Here is a 26,557-nt window from a genome sequence, read left to right on the forward strand (position 1 = left end):
AGAGTTGACCGGTCCTTGATCGGTCAATTACCAGTCATTATTGGTCAAAAAGTAGGAACTATAGGGCATTCATTTTAAATGTTGGGTAAAGTTGTAAACTCAAAACACCATAAATTACGAAAGCGGCAAATTTTCATTGTATCGGTACCGTAAAGTAGGAATCCCTCTGTTCATATAAAACTGGTACCACATCGTACTTTCACCATCTTATCGACGAGCAAAAGAAAGAGACGTTAAAATATCCACAAGTAAAAAAAAAATAAAACACATTTTGTGATCAGTGACCAAAAAAATGTAAAGAGATTGTTGATTTTAAATAATGTATTTAACAAATAAATGGTAATTAGTAAAGTATCCATTACATGTACATATATTTTAAAGTAAGTAAGAAATAAATAATAAAATACGTAAACAAATAAAAAATTAATCGTCATCTGAATCAAATTCACTAGATGATTCACCAGTGTTGGCAACCAATATTAATGGTTCCACTTGGTCTTCTAAAAGTTGATCTCGATCCCACCATTCTTTAATTTTGGACCCGAATATATTGAACACAGTTTTAGATTCACTGAGTTTCGGACAAGTGTCAAAGTAGGCAAGTTTTATTTCAAAACCCAACATTTAAAACGAATGCCCTATAGTTAAATATCACAAAATGATTCTTTTAATGTCAAGGATTATTTTAATACCAAATAATGGTTCTTTATTCCATTTTTTATAAGATTTATTGATCGATAAATTATTGTTCTAAAATTGTGTAAGTGAGGTTAAGTTTGAATTGTTTGAAGTTATACATTGTTTTTTCTTTAACATGTTTGCTTGAATTTGAAATTTTTGTTAATTTAAAACGCTTTAAAACTTTCAACACAACTGTGTGTGTGTGTTTTCAGTTTTTTAGTTTCTTTTAAAATACTTAAACATTCGTTTAGAATTTAAAAAAGTAGGTAAGTATTTTATGAAAATAAAAATATATTGTAAGTCATGTTAAGAAGACACAAAAACGATTGAAAAACAAAAACCACTTCTTCCTAATAGATAAAAAGCTTAATAATCGTTTTCCACAATGATCTTTATTAAAATTTTAGATGTTTCATTGTCATAATTTACTTATTTATTGTTATAATCCATTTCTTTATTGTCAGCAGCTACGTAAATGAAGTCAGACAACCCAACATAACCTCATCTCATCAGTCAAACACTCAAACAGTCATCATATCCTATAATCTTCAACATTATAAGCAGGAAATGTAAATTTTAAAAATGAATGGTCAAATTCGTCAAGTCATTGACAATTATTGACCGGTCAAATGGGTCATTGTACCGGACCTCACAACACTAATCTTAACAATAAAATTTAACACAAATGTTGAAATTGCCCCCCGCCAATCATTTGGCACTCATCGACACGAGTGTAAACACTCTGTACACTACGCTCAATAATGTCAGGGCTGATTTGTTCCATTTCAGCGCGAATTCTCTGTCGTAAATCTTCAAAATTGTTTAACCCTCCATTTTAAATAACCCCATAAAAAATACATTAAATATTAAATTACATTTTTGAAGTAAAATTTGTCGTTTTCTCAAAAAAATTGTTACGTAAGGTATCAATTTTTTTCATTCATCGTTTAGGTAATAGGAAGGTCTATCAGAAAGAGAAGAAAAAAGTATGAGTTGTCATTTAAAAAAATTGGCGTCGACGAAATTGTGCAGTGAAGTTATTTAAACCAATTGTACGTCACAGGATTGCATTTTTCGAAATAAAATCGACCTGTCTGAGCGTTTTTCTTAAAAACATCACATAAGTCATTATGAATTTTGTTCCAAACTTTATGTTCCTTCTGTATACCTATTGTTTTAATTCGTGAACAGTGAAGTTATACAGGGTCATTATAAATGATTGTCCCATCACAGTTGCCATTGAAAACCCACACTAATTTTGGATATGCCGTCAGCCTCGCAACGTTAGACAAACTAGTAGATAGATTTCCAGTACCGCAGGTAGCGCCACCTATCGGCGATATCTAGTTTCACTCATGTTATGATGAGGCTTGCGGCACATTCAACTACGTCACCAACGCCTACTGCGATGAGACAATCATTTATAATAACCTGTATATCTACATATGTGTGGTTCTAAGAAAATAATAATTATTAAATTTTATTTCGCAGTCGATCGGCAAAAAGGGCAACCTCTTATCCGATAGCCACAGAAGTGACACCTTTGGAGAGATCTCTAAGTTCTCGACGCTATCAGTTGCCAAAACCTACGCTTTCAACTATTGGAAATCATAGTTCCGGATAAAGTAGCTCTTACTGAGCTTCAGAGTATACATATAGTATTATAAATAACACTTTTAGATCTTGCCATTGTTTATATTTTTCTACCTTTAAACAGAAGAAATTATACTATGATTGAAAAATGTTGTTGTGGGCTGTTATATCGAAAGAAAGTATTTTTTGTAACATTGCTTTTCTGCTGCCGTTGCATACAATGAACAAGTGAAAAGATCATCGGTTATTATTATACTTACTTATTAGTTATTATTTAAAATGTGATTTTTAAGTGATTTAAAGGGAATATAATGTACTTAAAAGTTAATAATAATGATGAATCAGCTAATTAAAATAAAATATATCTAACAAAAAGCTTGTTCATTGTTATAAGTGTGTTGTGTAAATAATTATCTATTGTAAAAAATATAGAAATAAATATGAAAAAAATATATTTTGAAAAAAGTAATGTTTTTATTTAAGAATATATTTATATGGCAAACTAAGTATTAATACTTCTTGAGTTAAAGTTTTATAGCGTGTAAAGCGACCTATTCATTTTACTGTATCCCATAGCTGTAAGTGAATAAAATTTCAAGTGTAGAATCGAGTCATCAAGAATTTAGCAATGGGTACGTAAATAATAACGTAGATGAAAGTACGTTTTGTTGCTTACCTATTGTAAAATATGATTTGCTGAGCAGTAATACACCAACTCACTTATTTCTACGGACAGAACTACATAATAATTCTGAATTTTTAAAGGGACGATAAAATTTTAGCGTCTTCTAAAATTTAAAATTGCAAGCCCCGATTGGTCATTGCTATGACAACTTAATTTAACTGACTTTAAAATTTAGAGGAGCAGTTACAGAATACGCCCCATAGGCCCGTATTCACCAACGCCAATTAAAGTTAACTGTAGGTTAAAATGTTTCGTTACCTTAGTTACCTATTGTTACAACAATATTTTCGTATATTTTAACCTACAGTTAACTTTAACTGGCGTTGGTGAATATGGGCCATAGTCACTTTATATTTTTCAAAAAAAGCTGAAATTTACATTTTAAAGTGAAGAACCTTTAGCAGTTTCAAAATCACCCAAAAATGTTTTACCGACAAATTTGCCATCAGTGGAACAATATTTTAAAACTATATCTTGATAAACACCATGAATACGTTTTATTTTCATTTTTTAATAATATTTGTTTCGGTGTTACATTTAGGCCCGATTTATTCACCTTCAAGTAACTTTAATCTAATTTATTGTGATGTATGTAAGTAGGTATGTACAACAGGTGTATCATTTAAAGTGGATACTAAGATAATTCTTGTTACACGTAGATGTTGGGTTATATTATCTATAATAATTTACTAACAAACAAAAAAGATTAGACGAATTAAATTTTAATTCTCACGCACTTTCGTGGTGTGTATAGCACCGTGTGAGCAGTGGCGGCCCTGGGGTAAAGCGAGTGGAGCGGCCGCTCTAGGCGCCAAGTGGCACGGGGCGCCAAAAACCAATTTTTGAAAATGTTTGTATTTTATTATCAGAAATTGAATTATAATTGATTTGAAGTTGTCGGCCAAAGGGCGCCGAAAGACAATCTCGCTCTTCCCTGATAAAGGGCTAGGGCCGCCGCTGCGTGTGAGCAACAAGTACTGATTGAGTTGACAATAAATTCTGGTGATTTTTGGTGATTTTTATGTCATCTTCCAACAAGAAAACCATTTTATTAATAAAAGATTACAAAAACCAAGACGCTTAAATTTGAAATGTATACCAGCTGTCAATAATGTCAATAACACAAACCGAAATAGGTACAATTCAGTCTTGAAAATTTTATGTTAATTTTTTTATTGCCAACTGAAACAGTTATTGTTGCTCACTCTGTATAATAGTATATTATTTTATTTGTTTTAGGCCCTGTTTATTCACAAGTAACTTTATTTGAACGGTAATTACCAATAGCAGATTCTAAATCATAGCAACTACTGGCCAGATAAATTTACTTGAAGGTGAATAAACCGGGCCTTAAAATAGTTCATTTAACTTACCTATAGTTTATAATTTCGTACATAAGTTGCCCTAAAAGTGCGTGAGTTTATTTATAATTTTAAATGGAGCATCTGTATCCATCAATTCCTATAACCGTGATTGTATTGAGATAAGTCAGTGCAAGCACATAGCAGAAAAAGCCGTTATAGATTGCAGAAATATAATTTTATGTAAAAAATATTTTAGTATGTTATACATGGGGAAAAAATGAAGGGATTTCTTTCTGAGATTTTCAGTTTCATTTAAAAATATAATTTTTTGTTATCCTATATTCTCAGCAGTGTATCTGTGCCAAAAATATGTTGCTGTGAAATTGTAGATGAAGTTTAAGAGACTTACAACTTTTCACTTAATTGACATATTATATCTATTTACGCCCAGTTTATACACCTTCAAGTAACTTTATTTGAACGGTAATTACCATGGATCTACCAATAGCAGATTCTAAATCATAGCAACTACTGGCCAGATAAATTTACTTGAAGGTGAATAAACCGGGCCTTAAACTGCAATAATACATCTGTGAATAATAATTATCAGGATATAATAGTATATTATACGCCAAGGTAGAGAAGACATTTTTTTAAGCCGAGGTAGTTTATTCCCCGAGAAGCGAAGCTTCGAGGGGAATAAAGAAGCGAGGCTTAAAATTGTCTTCTCTAGCGTGGTGTATATATTATTTTTTTCACTACTAGATCCGTTAAAACCCTTTCTAATAATAATTATTAATTAAATTTGTTTGTCCGATGCGACGATCCGAGTTCTCATTTTTCAACGGTTGCTATGAAAATTGAAAATCGTCTGTCTACGTTAACCAATAAAATCAAAGAAAATCTTTCGTTGCTAGGTGACGGCTGTTCATTATTGACCTTGGTTAATAATGAAAATTATTATTAACCTTGGGAGAGAAATTCTACTTCTGGGGTCGGTTCGAGAGTCAATAATGACGCCTTCTGAGACTAGTAGTGAAAAAAAGTTATTACTCATATCTCATTTTTCACATAAATCGGAAGTCAATAAAAACTTGTAAGCTTCGATAACTTCTTTTGTAGTACCTATGAATGATTTTTATTGTAGGTTGTGATAGATTGAAAAAAACCTGAATATATGTATATTTCATTATTTATATGTATATAACTTTAAGGTAAAAAATGTTACAACAATAAAATGAAAGAAGGATATATTTTTTAAATTATTAACGCGTCCAATTATGTCGATATATTGCTTAATTTATCAGTTTGCAGTACATCCTAGGGTATTTTTTGAAGGATTAAAATTGTTTACCGTTGATCGCTTGTTAATTTCAATATTAATGAATTATTTTGTCTAAAATACAGGGTCTCCCCTAACTGGCGGACCAAAATAACACGGTGAAATCATTATCTTCTGGCAATAATAGGAAAAATATTTTAAAAAATCCATTATCATTGGATTTTAAAATAAGAACGTTTTTAATTGACCAATCGCGTGTAGATATAAAATTACCTTAAAAAATTATATTGGTAACTATCGAAACAAATTTGATTGTTGCAAAGACATTATAATTGAATATTATGTCATAATAAATTATTTCTGACAATTCTGACATGTCATTAAAAACGCGTAATGTTTACCGCTTCAGAATATTTTGATATGCTTGTCTTATATGGACATTGTGATGAGAATGCCACAGTTGCTCCTCAGGAGTACCTACGCAGTTCGTTTTCCCAATAGGGAACATCCTAGCAGAAATACTATAACCTAAAAACGTCCGTCATTGCACAAACAATGCGGATACCCAACAATGCATATGCATCATTTGAAATGTATCCATAGTTACAAATAAAGCAGGAAAACTAATTAATAGGTAACTTAACATCAACAACAGCATTGGTCAATTTAAATTGCTTCTTTCCTAATCACTATTTAAGATAGATTTTTTTGAACATTTTTCCTTTTATTCCCAGAAGATGATGAATTCACCGTATTATTTTGGTCCGCCAGTTCTGGGAGACCCTGTGTAGTGTATTAATGGACCTCATTAAAACACTATTTTTCTTTTATCAACGATTTTTGCGATTTTGACGTTTGGACATTTTGATGTATAAACAACCTCGAACATACATTGTTTGCACTTACCAACACTGCAGCAGGTAGTGCAGCAGGGTTTTCTACATTTTATAGCTCCATAACTGCACAATTACCTTCGAATTCACTTTTTCAAAAGCCGACCTTTTTGGTTATAATTCGCATGTCATATTTTTCAAAGGTAACTAGGTTTTCTTAGCAACCGTGATTTTTACGTGAAATTGAATGTGAATGGAGCTGACGTCTTCTGACACTCTTTGTGGAAAAGTGAATAGGAAGTGTTGAAAAATTTAAAAATGGCCTACCTTGGGGACAAAAAAAGGATGAAGGTATTTTATAAGGTCTCATCTTTATCGAAAAAGATGAAATGGGCGATTAATAATCTCAATTATTAAAGGCACTCACTCGCTACACTTGTTCGTGCTTTAAACAGTTTCGATTATTAATCGCCTTCATTAACAAACTACCTAGTTTATTAAATAACTATTATTCTATAAACGTTTTTCAAATTAATTTTTAACATGAAAATGTGTGCAAAATTGCTCATATTTCACAATTGACACAAAGAACAAATGTCCTTGCGTCCTCACACTGGTGAACATTTTGAAAAAGGAAAAATTGTAATTGGTGCAGTTGTGAACGAAAGAAAATTTCAGAGATGGACACATTCACAGATACAGCCGCCATGCGGAGAACCACTTCTATTTTGAGAATTTCTCGACGATCAACACACCTCTATTTTCTAACGGAACATGAGGAGGTATACAGGTGTCCCAGAACTCGCTCCCCAGAGAAGAGAGGAAAAATCTTCATAAAAGGACAAATAAATAATCCCAATGAAAATTCTTTCTATCTTGAACGGTATTCAAGAAAAGAACAGTTTAATTCGACCAATCAAAGCATTTTAAGCCATCCAGGTCTATTTCCCGTAGTTGTTACTAGGTTGCATATTTACGTTTTAATAAATGACCGGCTATGAAACTTTTGAGAAACGTCAGTGTCAAAATTTCATTCAAATCACTTCAAATCGCTTTAGTACCGTCGTCGTGGTCAACCGTGCTCTTTCATGTACGTATTCTGCAGCGATTATGTGGAAATGTTGATAATTTACGGAGAATGTGGAAATGAAGTAAATCCACCTGCTCTATTTTCAAGAGCATTTCAGCAAGGATTTTATATAAATTTGTGGGCCGGTCTATTAGGGAATCGTGTGGTATGTCTTCAATAGAAATTAGTTTACATGTCAACTAACTTCCCTCTTTAGGTAGGATCTTTTGAATTTCCCCTGCACGGTAAGCGCGAGACATTCACCCAGGATTTTTGAACACAGAACTTCCCAATTTGCTTGAAGACATTACACTTCTTTTTTGTGCTACCGGCTAGTTTCAGCACGACGGCGCACTATCACACTTCAGTCGACAAGTTCGAGAAATTTTGGATCAACAGTATCCTCATCGATTGATAAGTTGTGGTGGTCCACGACACTGGCCTGTGCGGTCCTATTGCCCTATTGCTACAGGAGAACAATTCAGGGGTTGCGTTCAGGAAGCTTTTGGCATAATTACTCCTGAAGTGGTTACAAATTCTAAACTGAATCTTTTGCGACTGACACGGTTATGCTTCCAAATGAATGGTGGCCACTTTGAGCATTTCCTCTGTTTGTATTTATTTTTCGTTTCATAATCCCTTTTGGCTTGTGTTATTATACCTTTTCTCCTGTTTTTTACGATAAGCTTATAACACAGACAAAAAATAATAACCATAAACAGTCTTTCATCAAACATCTTCAGTATCATCAGACATTTGAATCAATATTTATTCAAATTCCTCTTCATCGATTGTATCGTCGTCGCTTGGTTCTTCATTATTTGAATATCTGAGGTTAATCCCGTTAATCAAACCATCATGAGGGTAAAGTGTTCTGTTCTAATTCTAATTTTTGAGCGGCAAATTCAAAATAATTTACCGGTTGGTAAAAAATGAAAAAATCTTGACGTTATTGACCGGTTAGTTGACCAGTTAATATCCAAGTAAATAACCAGCTCACGACACTACTGACTGGCGCCTTTGATTATTATTGTTGCTAAACTCATCGAACTAATATCTTATATGTATAAATGGAAGGAGTGTTACCGTATAAGCTCTATGCATATCTGCGCAGCCAACTTAAGAGAGAGATACATATATAAATTCAAAACGAGAAAGGCAAGGAGGAGTAGTAGGGATCACGTGACTGGTGGTAAGAATACGCTGTTTAAATAGAGAGAAATGTGAATTATATCAATTTTTGGCAAATAAAAAAATATATTTCATGGCATTTATTTGTAATTACATGTTAAAAAACTTCATTTAAGTTTTATAAAAGTTTAATTCTGAGAAAATAACGTTATTAGTGACCATTTGCACCGACGTTCCTTATTTTTAAACCCAGCTTAAAAACAATTGTTGCTACGATTTTAATAATTGTAACCAAGGTTTTAAGCTCTTCTTAATTTTAAACTACGACGGTGAAAACGGCTATAGGTACAGTCGATGGACAAATGAAACTGGTACAAAAATGACAATCACATAAGTCAAAATTTAAAAATTTGCATCGTTTAATTACGGCTTTATCACAAATAAGTTAACTTTGATATGACATATTATATAGACACTGACAAATATATTGACAGTTCAATGGTCTGATTTACATAGATTAAATTTTAAGTGTCCCAGTTATATTTGTCCTAGTGTTGTGGGGTCCGGTAATTGACTTCAACATTATACTCGTAAGCGGGAAATTTAAATTTTAAAAATGACTGGTCAAATACGTCAAGTCATTGACAATTATTGACCGGTCAAATGGGTCATTGTACCGGACCTCACAACACTAATCTTAACAATAAAATTTAACACAAATGAAACATCTAAAACTTTGGGCGTATCCGAGTTCCTCCCGGTGGTCACTTCTTTACCTGCATAACCCTTTTTAACGGACGAATTCCTCCCGAGGTTATCGGGAATTACTGCGATAGGTAATCGATGGGTGGTAGCTGGACTAGATTATAATGACGAGTATTTTGCTTGATGTTGGCAATAAATACACTCATGAGAGGGAGAAACAATTTTATTTACAAGGGTAAATTAAAATGACATACGACATTTACAAATTGTACTCTATTTATGTATATGATATGAGTATACAGTAAGTTTTTTTAAGATTGGTCATAGGGTTTTACATGCAAATTTTTCAGCCCACGTTAACTTTATTTACAAATTACAAAAATTACAAAGCCTAGCACTGATTTTATATTAAACAATAATATGTATTATCTAGTCATTAAAAAAAAACTCAAGGTATATCTATTTTTGCAATAAAAAAACTTTTGAACACATCTCCAAGGTATACGGTTATCACTTATTACATAACTTTCTGGCTTGACAAAATTTCGCACCATTCACTACAAGGTTGCCTTTTTCACTTAGTTTCCATTCTGACGCTTTTAAAGAAATAATTAAACTAAAAATTTTACTTTGAAATGGGCCTATTTATAAGTGTGATTTACCCCTGCACCCCACCAAAATAGAGATGGTGTAGTGACCCAGTTTAAAATTTAAATTTTAGTTTCCGGTACCGCCACAACAGCGCGCCAAATGTGAAGGTACTAGCGGCTAGACTGGGTACTACGAGCGGAAATATAGCGGGGAGGAAACGGGCTCGCGCGGGTGGTTGAAGGGGGTAGTTCACTTTTGTTTGGTTTTTCGAAACGAACAGACCTTGCGAGGAGCGATCCAATATTCCAAAAATCTGTAAGTTACATCTGAACCGATTACACTACCGTTCCGAGTAGATATTTTGTGTCCCCGTGAAGAATTCAACGTTTTTAATTCACCTGGGTAATTTATCCCACTTTCGTTGCCTTTTTTTTGTGTTTTGTTTTGGGGCCAGGACCACGTGGTAAGGGTATGTTGTAGATTTCATTTTGTTGCATGCTGTTGCTTTAAGAAACGCCCATTCGTTAATTTTAAGCGTTATCTTTCTCCCGGGAGGTTCTTTTTTTGTGTAATCTTGTAATTTCGGAAATTAGGAGCCGTCGTCCGAACCGCGAGCGTCCATTTTGTTTTCTTTTTTTCTTCACTAACATTTTATTTTAACGGCACTCGACCCGCCATCCTTTTTGGTTTAACATTACCAGCGATTATTGTATTCGTGATTTATGTTGTTTACTGATATTTGAGCCATTCAAAGTGGTTCTATTCTATCGTTATTTAACTTCACATTTTGTTCTCTTTTATTTCCTCGTTGTTTAATGTTGCGGTTTGTTTTGCTTATGTTATCCTTGTTTAATGTTGCGTTATGTTTTGTGTATTTTATCATTGTTTCATGTTGCGCTTTGTTTTGTTGGATTTTCTCATCGTTTAATGTTACGCTTTGTTCGATCGAATTAAACTCTGGTTATTCCTTCGTGCTGTTGCTAGATTTCGGAAAAGTTAAAGTAAAATGTTGTAAGTGCGCCCTGTGGGAGCTAGGTGACAATCAGGAAGTCGTGGGGTTTTTGTTTAGTAAATTTCTGTGGAAGCTACGGTTATTTAGAGCCGTTAGCGGGGACGGACCTTAGTCTTTGCGGGAGCGGCGTCGGGATGTTTTCGTGAAGCTTCCGTCGACGGTTATAGGGACTTTGGGGTTTTGTCCGGAAACGGTTGGTTGGGGACGGCGGACCTAGGTCTTTGCGGCTGCGGTCTAGGAATGCTACTCGTACGACCCCGAAACGCTCTGTCACTCTTGCTGGATCGGTGAAATAGTCCGACGTTCATTAATACCCCGAATATCTATAAACGTCGCTTGATTTCAAGATGATTCAGATTATTCTTCTGAGTCCCCTCGTGGCCGAAAGTTTGTTACCTCCAGCTCTAAGCTCCCGTTGGCGTACCTTGACCGCGTAGTTCCGAGTTAAACATTGTTTTTGTCATTAATCGAATTGTAAAATATGAGTAATACCTGGGATACGGTTTTTGAAGAGGGTTTTTCATCCGTCCCTGTTTGTAATAACTGCCTTATAATTTGTTTACTTGTTTTGCAAGCTTTAAACTGTCATTTTGTTTGTCATGTGCCCGTTTTTCTGTTATTTTAAATATTGTTGCATTCATCTTGTCGTTTATCTTGTGATATACTCAACTAGTTAATTACTTGTACCTCGTTAACCTTAATTTCTGGCTTTTGTATTCGTTTCAACTTCTTTTTCATCAAAGTTATTACAGGCATTTTTAATAAAAGGTATTTTGCGTCCCTCACATGTGTGTTTTATTTGCGGCACTCTTCCAACTGGAACCCTCACCGTTTGCATTCCGAACCTTTTCCGCCAAAAGAAAATCACAACGTAGGGCTCCTCCGATTCGATGACGATCACGACCACATTTGTTACCGTTTTGCGCAGGTTCAAATATTTGGCGGAAAAAGTAATGTATTCAAATCATTACAATGGTTTTTAATCTTTGGTCGCAAGAAGTATGTCTCATTTTTGTGTCTTCTAAGGCTAGGGCCACACTACAGACTTTTCATCGGCCGACAGTTTAGTTGGTTGCTTAATAAGTATTGTCGTCAAAATTTCATGTATTCGGATTAATTGTTAAATTTTGTATAATTTATCGACAATATTTGATGTGCTTAAGTTAATGTTTAGAATTTATATTTTTTTATATCGTCAACATTTTTATGAACTTGAGTTAATGCGTGGGATTTTATTTTAACCCCGACGAAGTCAAGAGCATGCAGCTGGGGTGATTAACTATCGAGCCCCAGCTGGGTCGTAAATGTCATAATTATCACACTTCTGCATTTTAAAACTGTTTAGTTTTAGTTTTTGGAAGCATTCTGTAACACACCGCCGAATAATAAAGAGCTGATTTTGATGTTTAACGTTTTCTTTCGTTTAAAATATAATTATTTCCCTATAGTATGAGGACTTATGTGAGTGCGCACACTAAAGCGATTGTAGTCGGCCGACAGATTGATCGAAAAATAGTTGGAATTCCCTTTCAACAATGTGATGAACCAAGTGGGTAATTCAAATTTCCCACCAGGCGGCCATCTCATTTTTTTTTCTACCAACATACACAATGAAAATAAAACCCGCGAAATTCAAAAAAATGGCCAAGGGCGCGTGATCGTACATCGTTAATTTCCCTACGTTGTGGTTTTTTTTTATACAAATTAAACATTACCAGATTCGTTCCAACAGGGTTTGTGAACCACACAGGAGAGTGCAAATAAAACAACACAATAATTAAAACCAGCTATTTATTCAAAGTTATGTTTTTCGTTAACGCCGGGATTAATGAATAATAAACGTCTCGGGAGAGGGCACCCAAGTCTCCCCAAATGTGAGAAGACTACTCATTTAGAACTCCAGGAAAATGGTGAGCTCTGGCCATTCCCCTAGACCCCCGAATGAGGCTCCGCTAAAACCTCTCCTGAAAATGCGAACAAGTCCGAAGTGACAACGTGGACGGGACAGTTAGTGAAAATTGAGCAAAACTGATTTCATAAACAACACAATTCAAATTCAGAAAAAAACAGGAGGATCATGTACATTATAAACAAAACAGTTACGGACCGTTCGAGCGGGAGCGGGCACTAGGCGAGAACTTCAGCATGTCTTTTTTCTTTTCTTTTCCAAGTTAAATTACAATGTGCGGCAGATACGCTATAGAAGGAGCGAATGGCTTTGTGTGGTCCGGTGGTTTGTGGCACCTATCCTTACGACTTTAACATTTCCCGCCTACCCGTGATTTAGTGCTAAGGGAAAAGTCCTAACTGCTTTACGTTAAGTCAACAAATTGAGGTACTCTAAGTTCATCGGTTGAAGTGAACATGACTTTTCCAAAGTAAAAGAAAAACAAAACGCGCTTGTCAGGCTACACAGACTCAGGGAAAATAGACCTGATCACATTTCCGGAAGTGTGCCATGGAGCTCGGGTATAACCCAGCATTCAATAAGTCCTGCCAAGCGTTAGGTTTTTGGGTCTCCCTTGGGGTGCAAATTTAATGAGGGCCGCGAGGTTATGTTCAAAGCTTGGAGGTTAGGTGAAAACAAAACCCCTCAAACAGAGAGAGACCCTCGCGGTAAGGTCAAGAATTTACATTTACAGCAAACTGGAAAAAGCTAACAAAAAAAGAAACGCGACAAATATTTGTTGACAGAGCTATCTAAGAACATACTTCAAAATGGGATGGAAAGGTGGTAACAACCAATAACACATACATAAAAATAAAAAAAACATAGTCCGGTCGACCCTAGCATATTAGAGCCGGTTCATCGACAAGGGGGGGGCGTCCTGAATAATATGGAGGGCGCCCCGGGACTAAATGTAGTAGATCCCTAGCTAAGGAAAAACCCACGGAGACACCTGAAACATAAACACATTTGGTTGCTACCGGGATGGAAAGTGGAAACTTTGAAATTTTGATTTAAGTGTCGAACAATAACTAGGTACTTATCACACCAAAAGCGTCACTCGGAATAATTAAAAGGGGATCAAAAATGAGGGAGTGCGCTTATAAAAAGTGAAAGCCACAGACCCACGCTAAAACTTGGTGCCCTTTTTCTTTTAGGAACGTTAGTGAATTGTTACACATGAGTTTACAAAAAAAATGTGATCCGTACGATTTTATAAAATTTGCAAAGCTAGAACCAGACGGCCTTACTCTCCTTCACAAGCTAACAAATGTTAAAAAGCGTGATACATCGGGATGGTCGAGATTCCGTGCGAAACAGACATAATTTTAGTATCGCAAACATACCTTGTTCAAACCAGAAGGGCTGGACAACAACAACGTCTAATGTAGTTCGGAAAGCACCGAAAATCACACAGTTAGAGCACAAAAAGAAAATCACACAGGGTACCTCTGCACTCATCTACAGACAAGGGAGAAGTGTCGCAAAAAAAAAACATGGCCGTTCATCCCCTGTCGGCTTCCACCCCCGCCCCTAGTGGTCGCTGGTGGTACCGACAGGGTACTTTTCCTGGCTTTTGGTGGCGGTTGGTTTAAATTCAAACTCGGCTATCGGGCTATCTCAACAAGAAAGTTGGCCAACTATTGATATAGTCTATTTCTAAAATATATGCAGTTGTATCAGTTTATAACACGAACTACGTGTATGCAGCTATCTCCTTTCAACACATGTCAAATAAGTTTGTTGGCTCTGCTACGTGCGCTATTAAGATGGTCGCTCTATGTATCTCACTTCCAACCGTACGATTTGAGTAACATAGAACTATTGACGTGCGTCTGACTCGACGCGGCGTAAGAAATTCGAAATAAATGCACAACTGTGCATGCGCATCATCCATAATAGGAGAGTCGAATGATATTTTGATTATTTAAAGCGATTATTTCGATTTATTCGATTATCAAAATATATCGATTATGCCCAACACTAGAAAATACTATAACTTCTTGACAATGGTGGTAACATAAACAATTCATTATGTCTTGCTGTCAAATGTCAAATACGGACGAACGGCATGTCGACTCCTTGATTCAAACGTGACGTCACTGCATATATTTCTGATATGTATTTAATTAATATTGCGTACGATTTATTAAGATACCAACAAAAGTAGGAAACATTCCAGCAAACAATGAGACGTGCTTTATTATTTAAATATCTATAATTCAGAATTAAACTAGATTCTTTTACACATATTTTTATGCGTTAATACTAAGGTAAAGACGCAGTCAGAACGCGCTACTATGAACTATGACAATAACAGTTAATAATTATTCGTTATTTTTGTTACCAAAAGTGAAAAAAGACCATGAATTTGAATTAACTTTCAGATTCTATTAGGACCCCTCGTAAAGTTTAAATTTTTGGTTTTTTTTTCTTTCTCCGACACGTTTTTTTTAAACCACCTTTGCAATCCCTTTTTTATTGCTGTCTTCTCCGCCTTCACATTACCCTTATTCCTTAATTAATGACTCGTTATTAGAATTGAAGAAATTGAAAAAAGACCAGCTTTATGTAGTAAACCAGCAGAGTCCTGGCACAGTGCAAAAATTTTGATTTTTAATTTATGATTATGAAAGGTATTCAATATGTTGAAGCAGTGGCGGATTTACCAGCAGGCTGAGTAGGCTGGAGCCTAGGGCGGCAGATTTAGGGGGCGGCAAATTTGCCCCAAAAAATTTTTTTTGTCTTACAGAAATAAAAAATAAATAAACTGGTTTAGAATAAATGTTATTAGTTTAGAAAATGTACTGGACAGGTTTAGAATGAATGTAATCAGTTCTTAATTTTTCATAAGATATACAGCGTGTCCCCAAAAAAAAGACGAGTTCATAGCTCCCTTATTTATCGGAGGATTTTAATTATCTATACACCAAATTAAATCGTTGTTAATAGGCTACAAAACGGTTCAATAAATTCACGTATAGCTAAACGTATGACTAAACTGTCAAAATATTTTTTTTCAAATGGGATTACATACTTTTTTTTAGTAATTCTGATAGAGATTTTAATTCTGAAAGCAACAATGTATCACAAGCACTTTTGAAACAAATGACGAGCATCAAGCGAGAAGCTGTCAAAATGCATTGCGTTACAATGTAATAACCAAATTAAGGTAGCTGGAAAAACAAATGACAAATAATAACATGTGGGATTGCGCAGATATGCCGCCAATGTTTAGCGCAAAATGGAACATAGACGATAGTAGCGTTTTTTTACATTTTTTTTTTGTGAATGTTTGGTATTTAAGTGTATACTTGTGATACATTGTTGTTTTCAGAATAAACATCTCTATCAGAATTATTAAAAAAATATATGTAATCCCATTTGAAAAAAAAATATTTTGACAGTTTACCCTTGAAGCCCATTGGGCTATACTTGAATTTATTAGGCCATTTTGTAGCCTATTAACAACCATTTAATTTGGTGTACAGATAATTAAAATCATCCAATAACGGAGTTATGGACTCGTCTTCTTTTTTGAGTCCATAACTCATTGAAAGCATTTGTTGCAAGGTGTGTGATGTGTGAAACAATATCAAATTAACAATTACCTCCCTATTTGAATGATAAAATTTCAAATATCAGACCAACTAAGTACCTACCTACTCTTCTTATTTACAAAATGTTAATATTCTCAATCAGATGTTTCAATGAGAAATGAAATAAGCGAATTGCGATATTCTCTACTGCCAAAGGTTTGGTTTCCTTCTAATGTTTGATGGATTTTAAATGCTACTCATTTACGTGTTTTCGTGTTGTTTTAATTTTTTTTTTCTAAGATTCTGTCGAACAAATCACTAAATCTATTATATCATTTAATTCTAAAAAAAATAAGCCATTTAATCCATGTTCCCATTAAAAAAAAAATCAGATTGGCTATCTATTTTGAAAACTAATGGAGATTTTTTTTTGTTTTTAATTTGATAAGTAGCTTTTAATGAGTCCTGAGTGCATTTAAAATTCCAGGGTTCTAAGTCGCCAACTTTTCTTTTTTTACACCGGCAAATTTCAAAAATTACAGTAAAAACGTTCCGAATTCGAATTTTGTCATCGAATTTGCTCATTTCAGATTAAAATTAGGCAACAATTACAGAATTCGCTCTGTTAAGTCTCCAACTTTTCTTTAAATTGGTTTTTACTCCTGCAAATATGAAAAATCACAGTAAAAGCGTTCCGAATCGAAATTTCGTGGACGAACTTGCTCATTTCTGATTAAAATGAGGCAACAATTATTACAGAATTCGCTCTTTTAAATCGGCAACTTTTCTCTAAATAGGTTTTTACACCTGCAAATATGAAAAATCACAGTAAAAACGTTCCGAATTGGAATTTCGTCGTCGGACTTGCTCATTTCAGATTAAAATTAGGCGCAACAATTAAAAAAAGCGTAAACCATTTTAGCGGGAGGGAGCCGGTTCCATACATAATCGCAACCCTGTATTATACACCTGAATTTAAGCAAATAATTAAACCAAAATATAATTTTATTTAGCGAAAAAGCGAAAAGTACTCGCTATCTCGCTCGCTCTGCGTTGGCTGCCATTGTCTCTTTCTACACTCCTTCCATTTAGATTCGATGGCTAATCTACCAAGATAATCAGGTAATCACCTTTAACTCAGCAGAGTACTAGCAGTTTTGACTAAATTTTCAATCATTTGTATCTCGAAAACGAAAAAACTTTTATAGGAATAATTTTTTGTCTATGACTTCTTCTCATCATCATCAATTAGGTACCGTTTTTTTTCCAAACTTATTTCAGAATCACCTGTATGTTGTTTATTTAGAAAAGTATAATTTTTATTAACAAACAGTTTCACCATTATGTTCATCTGATTTTATTGAATAATAGTAATATGCAAATATGTATACTTGCTTTCAAAACTTTCCCGTACACCTATTTTTCGCTGTATTAAATCAGGGTAGTAATTAATCAACTCTGACATTTAAACTTTTAAAAAGTCAAAATACTTCGACTGACAGAGCAAGACAAAGTTTTGATGCTTTCCAAATTAGTGAGGAGTGGTCCATAAGAAGGGTTGCTACTCATAATGGGCTAAATAAAAGCACTGTTCTCCAAGCAAAGAAGAGGTCAGAACAAGAAGGGACCGTGAGTAGAAGACCGATCGTAATTTTTTTTAGTTGCTGTCAATGTCATCTTTAACCTAATCTCAAAATTACCCGTTTACACTGCTTAAATTTTGCAAAATCATTGTTACTTGATTTTGAATGTGTACGCGATAGTTTTGAAAGCAAGTGTACATATTTGTACATTTGTGGTTCTATTTATAATATAAAGAATTTAATGCGACTGAAGGAACTAGTAAGTTTCTTGTGCATATGGAGATCTACCCATAATCTGAATATAATCTTATAAATAGGTAGGTGAACGTAATATAATTATGTAGTAGGATGTGCAAAATATTCAAGTAATTATAGTGATAAGGATAAAGTAATTCTATAATTATATGGTACTTCCTTTAAACAGATACAATTTTTGTCTGATTCATACATTATGAGTACTTAAGTATCCGTTTAAAACAAATGCGTTAAGTGTAGGTGAAATAAATATGCAAATCAATTCATTTATGGTATATAAAAGACACCTCAAAAGAAATAAAGTATCAAATGCTGTTGCTTCTCACAAAGCACAATATGAAGTATTTAATTTGTATAGTCTTAATATGTGCGTTTTTTACAATGATTTCTTCCTACTCAGGTAAGTTTAATGGATAATTTTTGATATACTGTTTAAAATAATTTTTTTAGTTAATGAGTGCTTGGGCGCAAATGAAATCTACAGTTCCTGCAGTTCCCCGTGTGTGGCCACTTGTCAAAATCGGCAATACGCACATTGCGATACTACATGTCAACAAGGTTGTATTTGTGAACCGGGATATTTAAGAGATGAAATTTCAAAACAATGTGTCTTACCCCAGGACTGCTTCAAACAATAAAAATTGTTGCTTGTAAGATTATATCACGGCCGCTAAATAAAGTATGATCAACACAATTTTCTATATGTATATTTTCCTCTGGTCAAAACTACTCACTTTAAAACTGAAGGTCTGTACAGTTAATTTCAAAATTATCGAGTACACCTCAGAAATCAAGAAGTCGATTTATTACAGATTTTTCCACGTGTAAAGATGCCTTTTTGAAATTTGAACGTCATATTTTTTATAGGTTAGGTAAGTTTGACAACATAAAATGTCGCTGAAATTTTAGAACACCATAATATTGTCTGTTTTATCCTCTGCACGGTGCTCTTCGCAATGTTTATAATACTGGGCTACCCCCCGGATCTTCTTCTAATTTGGAAAGAATGAGCACTTTCGCGTTTTCGGTTAGATTCGGAATTTGTCAAAATTGACCATTGATCATTGACAAAAAATATAAGTGCATTTCACACTGTAGAAAATTAGGTGTACTGTATAATTTTGAAATTAACTGTAGGTACATAATATTTAAAAATTTATTTTCATCGTAAAAAGGGTCATGTACAAAAATTATGCTTCTAACATGTGTCTTCCCTATTTCTTTAAATATGCTAAAGCTAATTCCTTTTTTAAGTTTAAAATTTCATTCATAATTTCAATATTGTTTTCTTCAAGTTTTTCTAAAGTATTTTTATAAACATCTTCATTATGTTTGTAATTTTGGAGAATTTTCAAGTATTTGTCCTCTTTACTAAAATATTTTCCTAAAAGCAATTTCAACTTATCAAACTATTAATTATGACATATTCATTTATACTCTTACCAATATCTTTACCACACATTTCTCGTAAATGATGATTTTCATTTTTTAAATTACTGATATGGTGGGTCAATTCATTCTGCTTAGATTTAAAATATTGTTTCAACTTTTCCATTTCTATCTTATGCAGTGAAACAGTTTTGTGAAGTTTTGTACACTCATCATTTAATTTAGCCAATTTTCTTTCTTGTTTCAAATTCTGGTCCTCTACAATTTTTAGTTTTGATTTTAAGCTCAGAATATTTTTCTGTAAAAATAATTTGATAATTTTATATTATACCCTGTTGTTTTATATTTTTTTCACTACTAGTCTTAGAAGGGGTCATTATTGAGTCTTGAACTGAACCCAGAAGTAGAATTTCTCTCCTACTAGTTTAATTAAAAAAAAAAAATTGTTACAGTCTAGGACTGGTTTACAAATCTATGAGGGGCATGATGACCAACTCAATAGACCGGGACCAATGGCTTAACGTGACTTCCGAATCACGAGACAGAATATGGCCTTTTTAAAATTATTTTAAATTTCACCCTGGGTCGGAATCGAACCCGCGACCCTCGCGTCCCTGAGCCAGTGGTTAATAATGAACAGCTGTCACCTAGTAACGAAAGATTTTCTTTGATTTTATTGGTTAACGTAGACAGACGATTTTCAATTTTCATAGCAACCGTTGAAAAATGAGAACTCTGATCGTCACATCGGACAAACAAAGTTAATTAATAATTATTATTAGAAAGGGTTTTAACGTATCTAGTAGTGAAAAAATAATATATACACCACGCTAGAGAAGACAATTTTAAGCCTCGCTTAAAAAAATGTCTTCTCTATGTAACTATAAAAGTTACTTTTATTCAGTACTAACAAATTAGCTGTTTTATTTGCCTATAGTTCGCTTAAATGATATTAGGTACCATTTTTTTTTTGGTACATATTTTACTTAGGTACTTTTTTTTTTTGTTTAATTTGACTTTAGTTGTGATATACCTGAAACATACCTCTAAATTACTATTTTTTGTATCTTTTGATACGTTTGAAATATTAGTGTCAGTAATTTGTAACAGTGCTTTCCTGTGCAGATGAATTAACAAAAGTGTGTTGTTTGCGACACATTGTAAAAGTTTGGGTACTGATTCTTTTAAATCTATTGGTGGAAGTCCAAAAGTATCAAACTCCTACAAGGAATAATAACTTTTAAACATTTCAACATAAAATAAATTTGGGAATACCTGTGATAGAATATGTAACTGCTCTTCAAAATCATTTTTGGGAAGTATGTCCGAGTTTAATGAATATTTCTTTTCAATTTCTTGAAGAAATTTGTCAACATTTTCTGTCACTTCCATGACACCTACATTAACCTCACTGCCTTGATACATCTTATTAATTGTATGTTCTTTCTTTGACTATTTTATTTTAATAAATAATTATTTTCTCCTTTATTCAAATATGTAATAGTAAAAACCAGTTTATTATCCAATTCAATTGATTCGTGGAATCGTTTCTGGGAACAAAAAAAAAAATGAGGTTAAAAACAATATAATTATGCAATTGCAACACCATCCACTCATTCAACTCTTTTGATTGGGTTTCAATCAACAATTTCTTTCACTTTTGTTTTATTCTTTTAAATTGCTGGGGCGGCAAGTCCACAAAACATCGGGAGATTTGTATAATTACTAGATTAGAAAGAATAAGAAATACACAACTGTCATTACTGTCAAGGTCAAGTCAATCGTCAATCACAGTATCTGACAGTATGTAGGTTAAGTGGTTGTAAACAGGTAGATTTTATGGTGATATAAAATTTAAAGTTAGTGATGGCGTTATTTAATTTTTGACAAACAAATGCTATAGTTTCAAAAGTATGTTATGAACACAGGTCTATTATTGTATAATGTATTTACATTCGTATTCGTAAGCAGACAGACTTCTTAGCATGTAGCAGTTCATGGAGATGACAATTTTATAGTAAGTATATTATACGTATACATTATAGTGTCACAAAAGAATGAGAAAGATATTGCACTATATTTTAAATTTTATATTATTTTTATATCACTACTCCTTAGTGTAAATTTTCCAAAATTATGCAGTGTGAGTTGTGAGCTATTAAAAACGTCAAATGAGATCATCTGTAAACATGAAATCAGAAGTAAATATGTGTTGTTAAATAAAAGATAATTAAACCTATTTCAAGTAATTACAGTAATTTTCCTTTTGGATCTTACCTATATGCTATTATAAAATAAAATAAAAATCCAAAAATGTTTAGTTGCTTTTATCACGGTCAGTTTATGATCTTCCAATGTCTGTCTTGTTTGGTACACATATGAGATGATTTCCGTACATCGTTAACACGAAATTTTCCATGCTTCATGTATGAACTTAACAACCAAATGTACTGCTCATAACGTTATAACAAATACCGATTTTTTGCAGGCTTGTACATATAATATGGATACACGAGAATTTTTATTGGATTCTCCAGAGTCTTCCAAAAGCTCAGAATGTTTATCATCAAATGTGTCAACACTGTCAGGTTTAAGTGAATATGAAAGTGAATTTTTGGAATTAAAGCAACTGACAGATTCAAACTATTCATCAAGTCTGCATAATACAAGTGATGTAGGAATCAAAGCAGTTGACTCCTGTAGTCAAAATCACATACGAAATCTAAATATTCAGTTACAAAATTCATTAAGAGAAAATTTGAAATATAAAAGTGATTTGCACTCTTTAGAAAAAGAAAAAAACAGTCTCTACAATGAAAAAATTGACAAATTATTAAAGCAAAATGGGCAGTTGGAAGCGAATCTTTCAGCTGCTAGTAATCAAATTCAGCGTCTTTTTAATATTTACGGTATTAAGAATGATCACACACAGTCAAAAATTGTGGAGGATACAATTTTACATCTAGAAAAAACTAATCACGATTTAACGCGCCAAAATTATTTATTATCAAATGACATAAACCAGTTGATTTATCAGAAGAATGAAATTGAAGGGCAAAACAGAAATTTAAAGACAGAAGTTAATGAGGTTAAATTAGAACTAACTGCAAGAAAACACTGTGTCAATGAACTGAAGCAGAAAATATTGGAGCAACATTCTGAACTACAGAATTTGTCGCAAAATAATATAAAACTAACACATTTACTTGACTCAAAATCAAATGAACTATCACATACAAAGAAATCGCAGGAGTGGTACAAAGAAGAATTGCGTCATTTGCAAAAAGAAAAAGGTCTTTTGAAGGAAGAAGTTTTTGAAAATAAACGAACTATAGCAACGCAAGAGGAAAAAATAGAGCAACTAAAAGTAGAAATAAGTAGCTTCAAGTGTACTCATGAGGAAATGTATTTGACCAAACTCAAAGAAAGCGAAAAAGCGCTGAAAAAGATTCAAATCGAAAATGATGAGCCATTAAAAAAGGAGTTTAAGGATGTGGATGACTGCAATACTGTCATTACTATGGAGAGAGTAATTAATCATTATGAAATAGTTGTTGATGAATTAACTAAAGACGTTGCAAAACTTAAATCAGATTTTGAAAATCAGCGTAAGTCTTTTGAAAAAGTATCAAAAGAAAATTCTGATATCCTAACAAAATATCTCTCGTTGCAAAGTTATTCAAATGATAGAGAACATACAATTGAAAAATTAGAATATAGTAAAAATGAATTAAAAGTGAAATTATCTGCATTAATGGATAAACAAGGTGAATATAATTCAAAAATTTTAGATTTAAATAACGTTTGTTCCAGACTACAAACTGAATTAAATGTGAAAAATCAGGAAAAAGAAATTGTTGAAAACTCAATAAAAACTATTAAAGAACAATTTAAAATGTTCAAAAACAATTATGACATCTTAAAAGACGAATTACATAATAGAAATAAAGAAATTTTGCAGCTTCAATGTGATAAACAGGAGTTATACATGTCCAACAATTGGAAAACATGTGAACTGGAGAAAAGAGACGCTGAAATTGATAGATTGAAGGAAAAACATTTTAATTTGGAGAAGAATTTAAAACTTATACAGTTCGAAAACCATCGGCAGCTTCAGGAAATTGAACTTTTAAACAGAACAAAATTTGAATTACAAAAAAAGATCGATGACCTTAAGATTGAATGTTCACACTTAAAATGTGAACAAGCTGCTGTAAAAAAATTAAATGAGTTTCATGCTCAACAAAACCTAAAGTATGATGAGAATGAAGTAAATCAACATGCAGAAAGTGATCAGGATTTTTTTAAAAATCTAGAAATGAAATTTGAAAAAGTCGACGAAGATTTTACTGAACATGCTTGTTTAGAAATCTCAAATATAACTGGACTTTTAAACTCTATTTACGAACGCTGTCAGACAAATAAATATGAGTGTAATAATTCTGTCAAAGAACCACATTATTTCAAGTCTGATTATGTCAAGACACTACTAGATAGAATTAATACTTATTTTCAATTCATTGATCAGAAAATTGTATCCAAAGATGACAGCATAACATACCTTAAAAAGAAGGTAAATAAATTAAAGAGGAATATAGTTCAAATTCAGAAATTGGAAGAAAAATGTAAAAACCTAGAAACAAGAATTAATGAAAATGCTGACATGTTGAGGTTTTTAAATCAGACCAAGTTTAATAATCAAAACCAGAATGAAGAAATTAAAGATTTACAAACCCTACTTGAAGTTAAAATACGAGTAGAGAAAGATAAACAAAAAAAGTAAGTTCAAATTAATCTTTATCCATATACTTATACAGAAATTTGCTTGAGTAGTGAGTGTGAAGAGTATGTTTTCATTAATCTATTTGTGATTTTGTCCATACTATGTTAACGCTCTCATGATAAGGTAGTCAATGTTATTGATACCAAAGTCAAGTAATAACAAACACAGGTTTATTTAAAACAGTTTTTTTTTTCTAAATTCTGGATTTTTTCCTTTTTCCCATTAAATTCTTTGAAGAAATTTAATTTAAATGAAAATGTGTATTTACTTCATCAAATAATGCCCATTTTAGGTATGAAAGAAATTACCGTACGTTATTACGCAAAGTTAAAGAGCATATGAAAGGTAGAAATGAAGCGGAAAAGCATAATGCTTATTTACAAGGATTACATGAGAGTTTATCAGATGAATGTAACACGCTTAAACTTCAACTTGATTTAAAGAATTCGGAAATAAACAAGTTACAAAATCAGCTGGAAAATGCAAGCCATAACGAAAAATCAAAGTTGATAATTTCTAAATTAGAAGAAGAATTGCATATTGTAAAGAAACATGAATCGGAGTCTTTAAAGAATTGCAAAATGGCTTACTTAAATGATTTAAAATTGAAGGAAGAATTATTTGACAATTTAAATAAAGAGGTAAACTTTTAAGTTAGATTAAAAATATGAAAAATTACTTATTTCTAACATTTTTTTTTGCAGAATGAGCGGTTACTACGTCATATATCTTCGACGAACGCTGAGTATAGGTGTAGTATTAACAGAAATGAGACTTTATTAGAAACAAATAATGACTTAAGTGCCAAATTAATGAATATTCAAAACGAACTAGCCGCCGAAAAATGTATAAATGAACAATTAAAAAATGAATTAATTGTTGTAGAGAGCAATATATTAAAAGTGGATTCTGAGAAAGAGCAGTTGAGTGATGAAATGAAAAATGTAACAGAAAGAAACTTATATTTATTAAAAGAGTTAGAGGTACGTAGTATATCCGGTGTAGAATTTACATCATAAAGTAAATTGTGATTTTTTTTAGCATGCGAATTCTTGTCTTCGGCAAAAAACTGAAGAAGCAAATGAGTCGCAGTTACGGAAAGAGCAACTTCAAAATAAATGGTTGGAGGAAGAGTCCAATAAGCAGAATTTGATAGCTGGCTTAAAAACTCAACTTCATGTATTTAAAAATGAAAATGAAGTAATAAAAAATGAGAAGTTCTTTTTACAAAGATTGTGTAATGATTTGAAGGTTGCATTGAAGATTCATGTTAACCATAATAAGGTAATTTTGTTGGTCAAAGGGGTGGGGTAAGAAGAAGTTATGTTTTTTTGTAACTATTATTATTATAGGCTTTAAAAGAGTATGTTAACGGAATCTGTAAGGAAAGAGGAATATATGAAAGCATGCCAGTTTCCTTACTAAATTTTCCCAGTCCAACGAAGTACGATGATGTGTATATTAACAAATTGTTACAAGAAAACAGAGCACCTTTGTATGATAAACCTCTCAACGATATTCAAGAATGTTTTAATGTACTTAGAAAAGAAATTTTAATTCTTCAACAACAAATTGTTGAGAAAAATGAAAAATCCAAGTATTGATTAATTTATTACAAGTTTGTTAAGTTTAAAATTTTTAGAAAGTCAGTTGTGATTATTGTTCGCGAGTTACCGTTAATTACTATACTTTTATGGATGTTGACCTTGTTTTATCGTGTGGTTAAACCTAGAGTTTTGAAATTAAAATTTTATGTTGTTTCGTTTGTATGTTGCTACATATTAATATGAAACATTTTGAGTTTTATAAAATCTTAGGCTTGAGGAAAATTAAAATGTGTTATTATTTAACTAGAGAGGTTTACAGTGCTTACCAAAAAGTTCGCACCATATGGGAAAACAACATTTTTATTCGTTGATTTAGTCAAAAGTTTACCAATCGCAATCGCCACAGCTTGCTTAGAGTTTATAGAAATATGATTAACAAAAGTTATCACGTGATGTCCGGTATACGACAAATTTGACACAACTGGAAATAAGATTTGTGTTATATTGACTATTCCATGAACCAACTTTGACAATTTGACAGCAAATCGGAAGAAATTAACGCAGAAATCGAAGAAAATGTTTACAACAACACAAAAAAGACACGTGAGTCCATTTGGAAGCAATTCT

The 26,557-nt window shown here is 32.8% G+C and overlaps 3 protein-coding genes and 1 long non-coding RNA gene across 10 annotated transcripts in view; 3 read left to right on the top strand and 1 right to left on the bottom strand.

Annotated features, from left to right (window-relative positions):
• Nucleotides 1-3,117, top strand: part of rdgB (retinal degeneration B) — a 44,475-nt gene extending 41,358 nt beyond the window's left edge. For 4 of the 5 annotated variants that reach the window (XM_069050788.1, XM_069050820.1, XM_069050806.1 and 1 more), the window contains one exon: nt 2,173-3,117. In XM_069050788.1, coding sequence (XP_068906889.1) covers nt 2,173-2,305 — 133 coding nt within the window. In that variant the 3' untranslated portion in view covers nt 2,306-3,117. The remainder of the gene's footprint in view (nt 1-2,172) is intronic. The other variant, XM_069050814.1, reaches the window with a different exon arrangement.
• Nucleotides 3,118-18,306: 15,189 nt separating this feature from the next.
• Nucleotides 18,307-18,802, top strand: LOC138141200 (uncharacterized). The gene is made up of 3 exons (XR_011163029.1): nt 18,307-18,321; nt 18,381-18,611; nt 18,662-18,802. It is a non-coding gene; the product is annotated as an uncharacterized lncRNA (long non-coding RNA).
• Nucleotides 18,803-19,353: 551 nt separating this feature from the next.
• On the bottom strand, nt 19,354-21,194 carry LOC138141190 (uncharacterized). Of its 2 annotated transcripts, none has more exons than XM_069061887.1 (4): nt 20,876-21,192; nt 20,645-20,821; nt 19,655-19,898; nt 19,354-19,595 (listed from the first exon to the last, which is right to left on the bottom strand). In XM_069061887.1, the coding sequence occupies exons 1-4, from the start codon at nt 21,023-21,025 to the stop codon at nt 19,426-19,428; spliced, it is 741 nt and encodes a 246-aa protein (XP_068917988.1). In that variant the 5' UTR covers nt 21,026-21,192; the 3' UTR covers nt 19,354-19,425. The 2 variants fall into 2 exon arrangements, with proteins under 2 accessions (XP_068917988.1, XP_068917997.1); XM_069061896.1 differs by having other exon boundaries at nt 19,472-19,611; nt 20,876-21,194.
• Nucleotides 21,195-21,378: 184 nt separating this feature from the next.
• On the top strand, nt 21,379-26,218 carry LOC138141179 (putative leucine-rich repeat-containing protein DDB_G0290503). 2 transcript variants are annotated; one of them, XM_069061864.1, is made up of 7 exons: nt 21,661-21,801; nt 21,856-22,026; nt 22,089-24,379; nt 24,676-25,024; nt 25,088-25,366; nt 25,425-25,667; nt 25,736-26,218. In XM_069061864.1, the coding sequence occupies exons 2-7, from the start codon at nt 22,018-22,020 to the stop codon at nt 25,985-25,987; spliced, it is 3,423 nt and encodes a 1,140-aa protein (XP_068917965.1). In that variant the 5' UTR covers nt 21,661-21,801; nt 21,856-22,017; the 3' UTR covers nt 25,988-26,218. The 2 variants fall into 2 exon arrangements, with proteins under 2 accessions (XP_068917974.1, XP_068917965.1); XM_069061873.1 differs by lacking the exons at nt 21,661-21,801; nt 21,856-22,026 and adding an exon at nt 21,379-21,617.
• Nucleotides 26,219-26,557: the final 339 nt, after the last annotated feature.

This window comes from Tenebrio molitor, chromosome 1 (assembly GCF_963966145.1).
Source record: "Tenebrio molitor chromosome 1, icTenMoli1.1, whole genome shotgun sequence".
In the NCBI taxonomy this organism is placed as follows: domain Eukaryota; kingdom Metazoa; phylum Arthropoda; class Insecta; order Coleoptera; family Tenebrionidae; genus Tenebrio; species Tenebrio molitor.

Coding starts and splice junctions, on each gene's coding strand:
- LOC138141190 (XM_069061887.1), bottom strand. CDS start 21,025: ATGTATCAAGGCAGTGAGGTTAATGTAGGTGTCATGGAAGTGACAGAA. Junction 20,822..20,875: donor AGTTACATATTCTATCACAG/GTATTCCCAAAT, acceptor TATTCCTTGTAG/GAGTTTGATACTTTTGGACT. Junction 19,596..19,654: donor AATGTGTGGTAAAGATATTG/GTAAGAGTATAA, acceptor AATTGCTTTTAG/GAAAATATTTTAGTAAAGAG.
- LOC138141179 (XM_069061864.1), top strand. Junction 24,380..24,675: donor GAGAAAGATAAACAAAAAAA/GTAAGTTCAAAT, acceptor TGCCCATTTTAG/GTATGAAAGAAATTACCGTA. Junction 25,668..25,735: donor TTCATGTTAACCATAATAAG/GTAATTTTGTTG, acceptor TTATTATTATAG/GCTTTAAAAGAGTATGTTAA.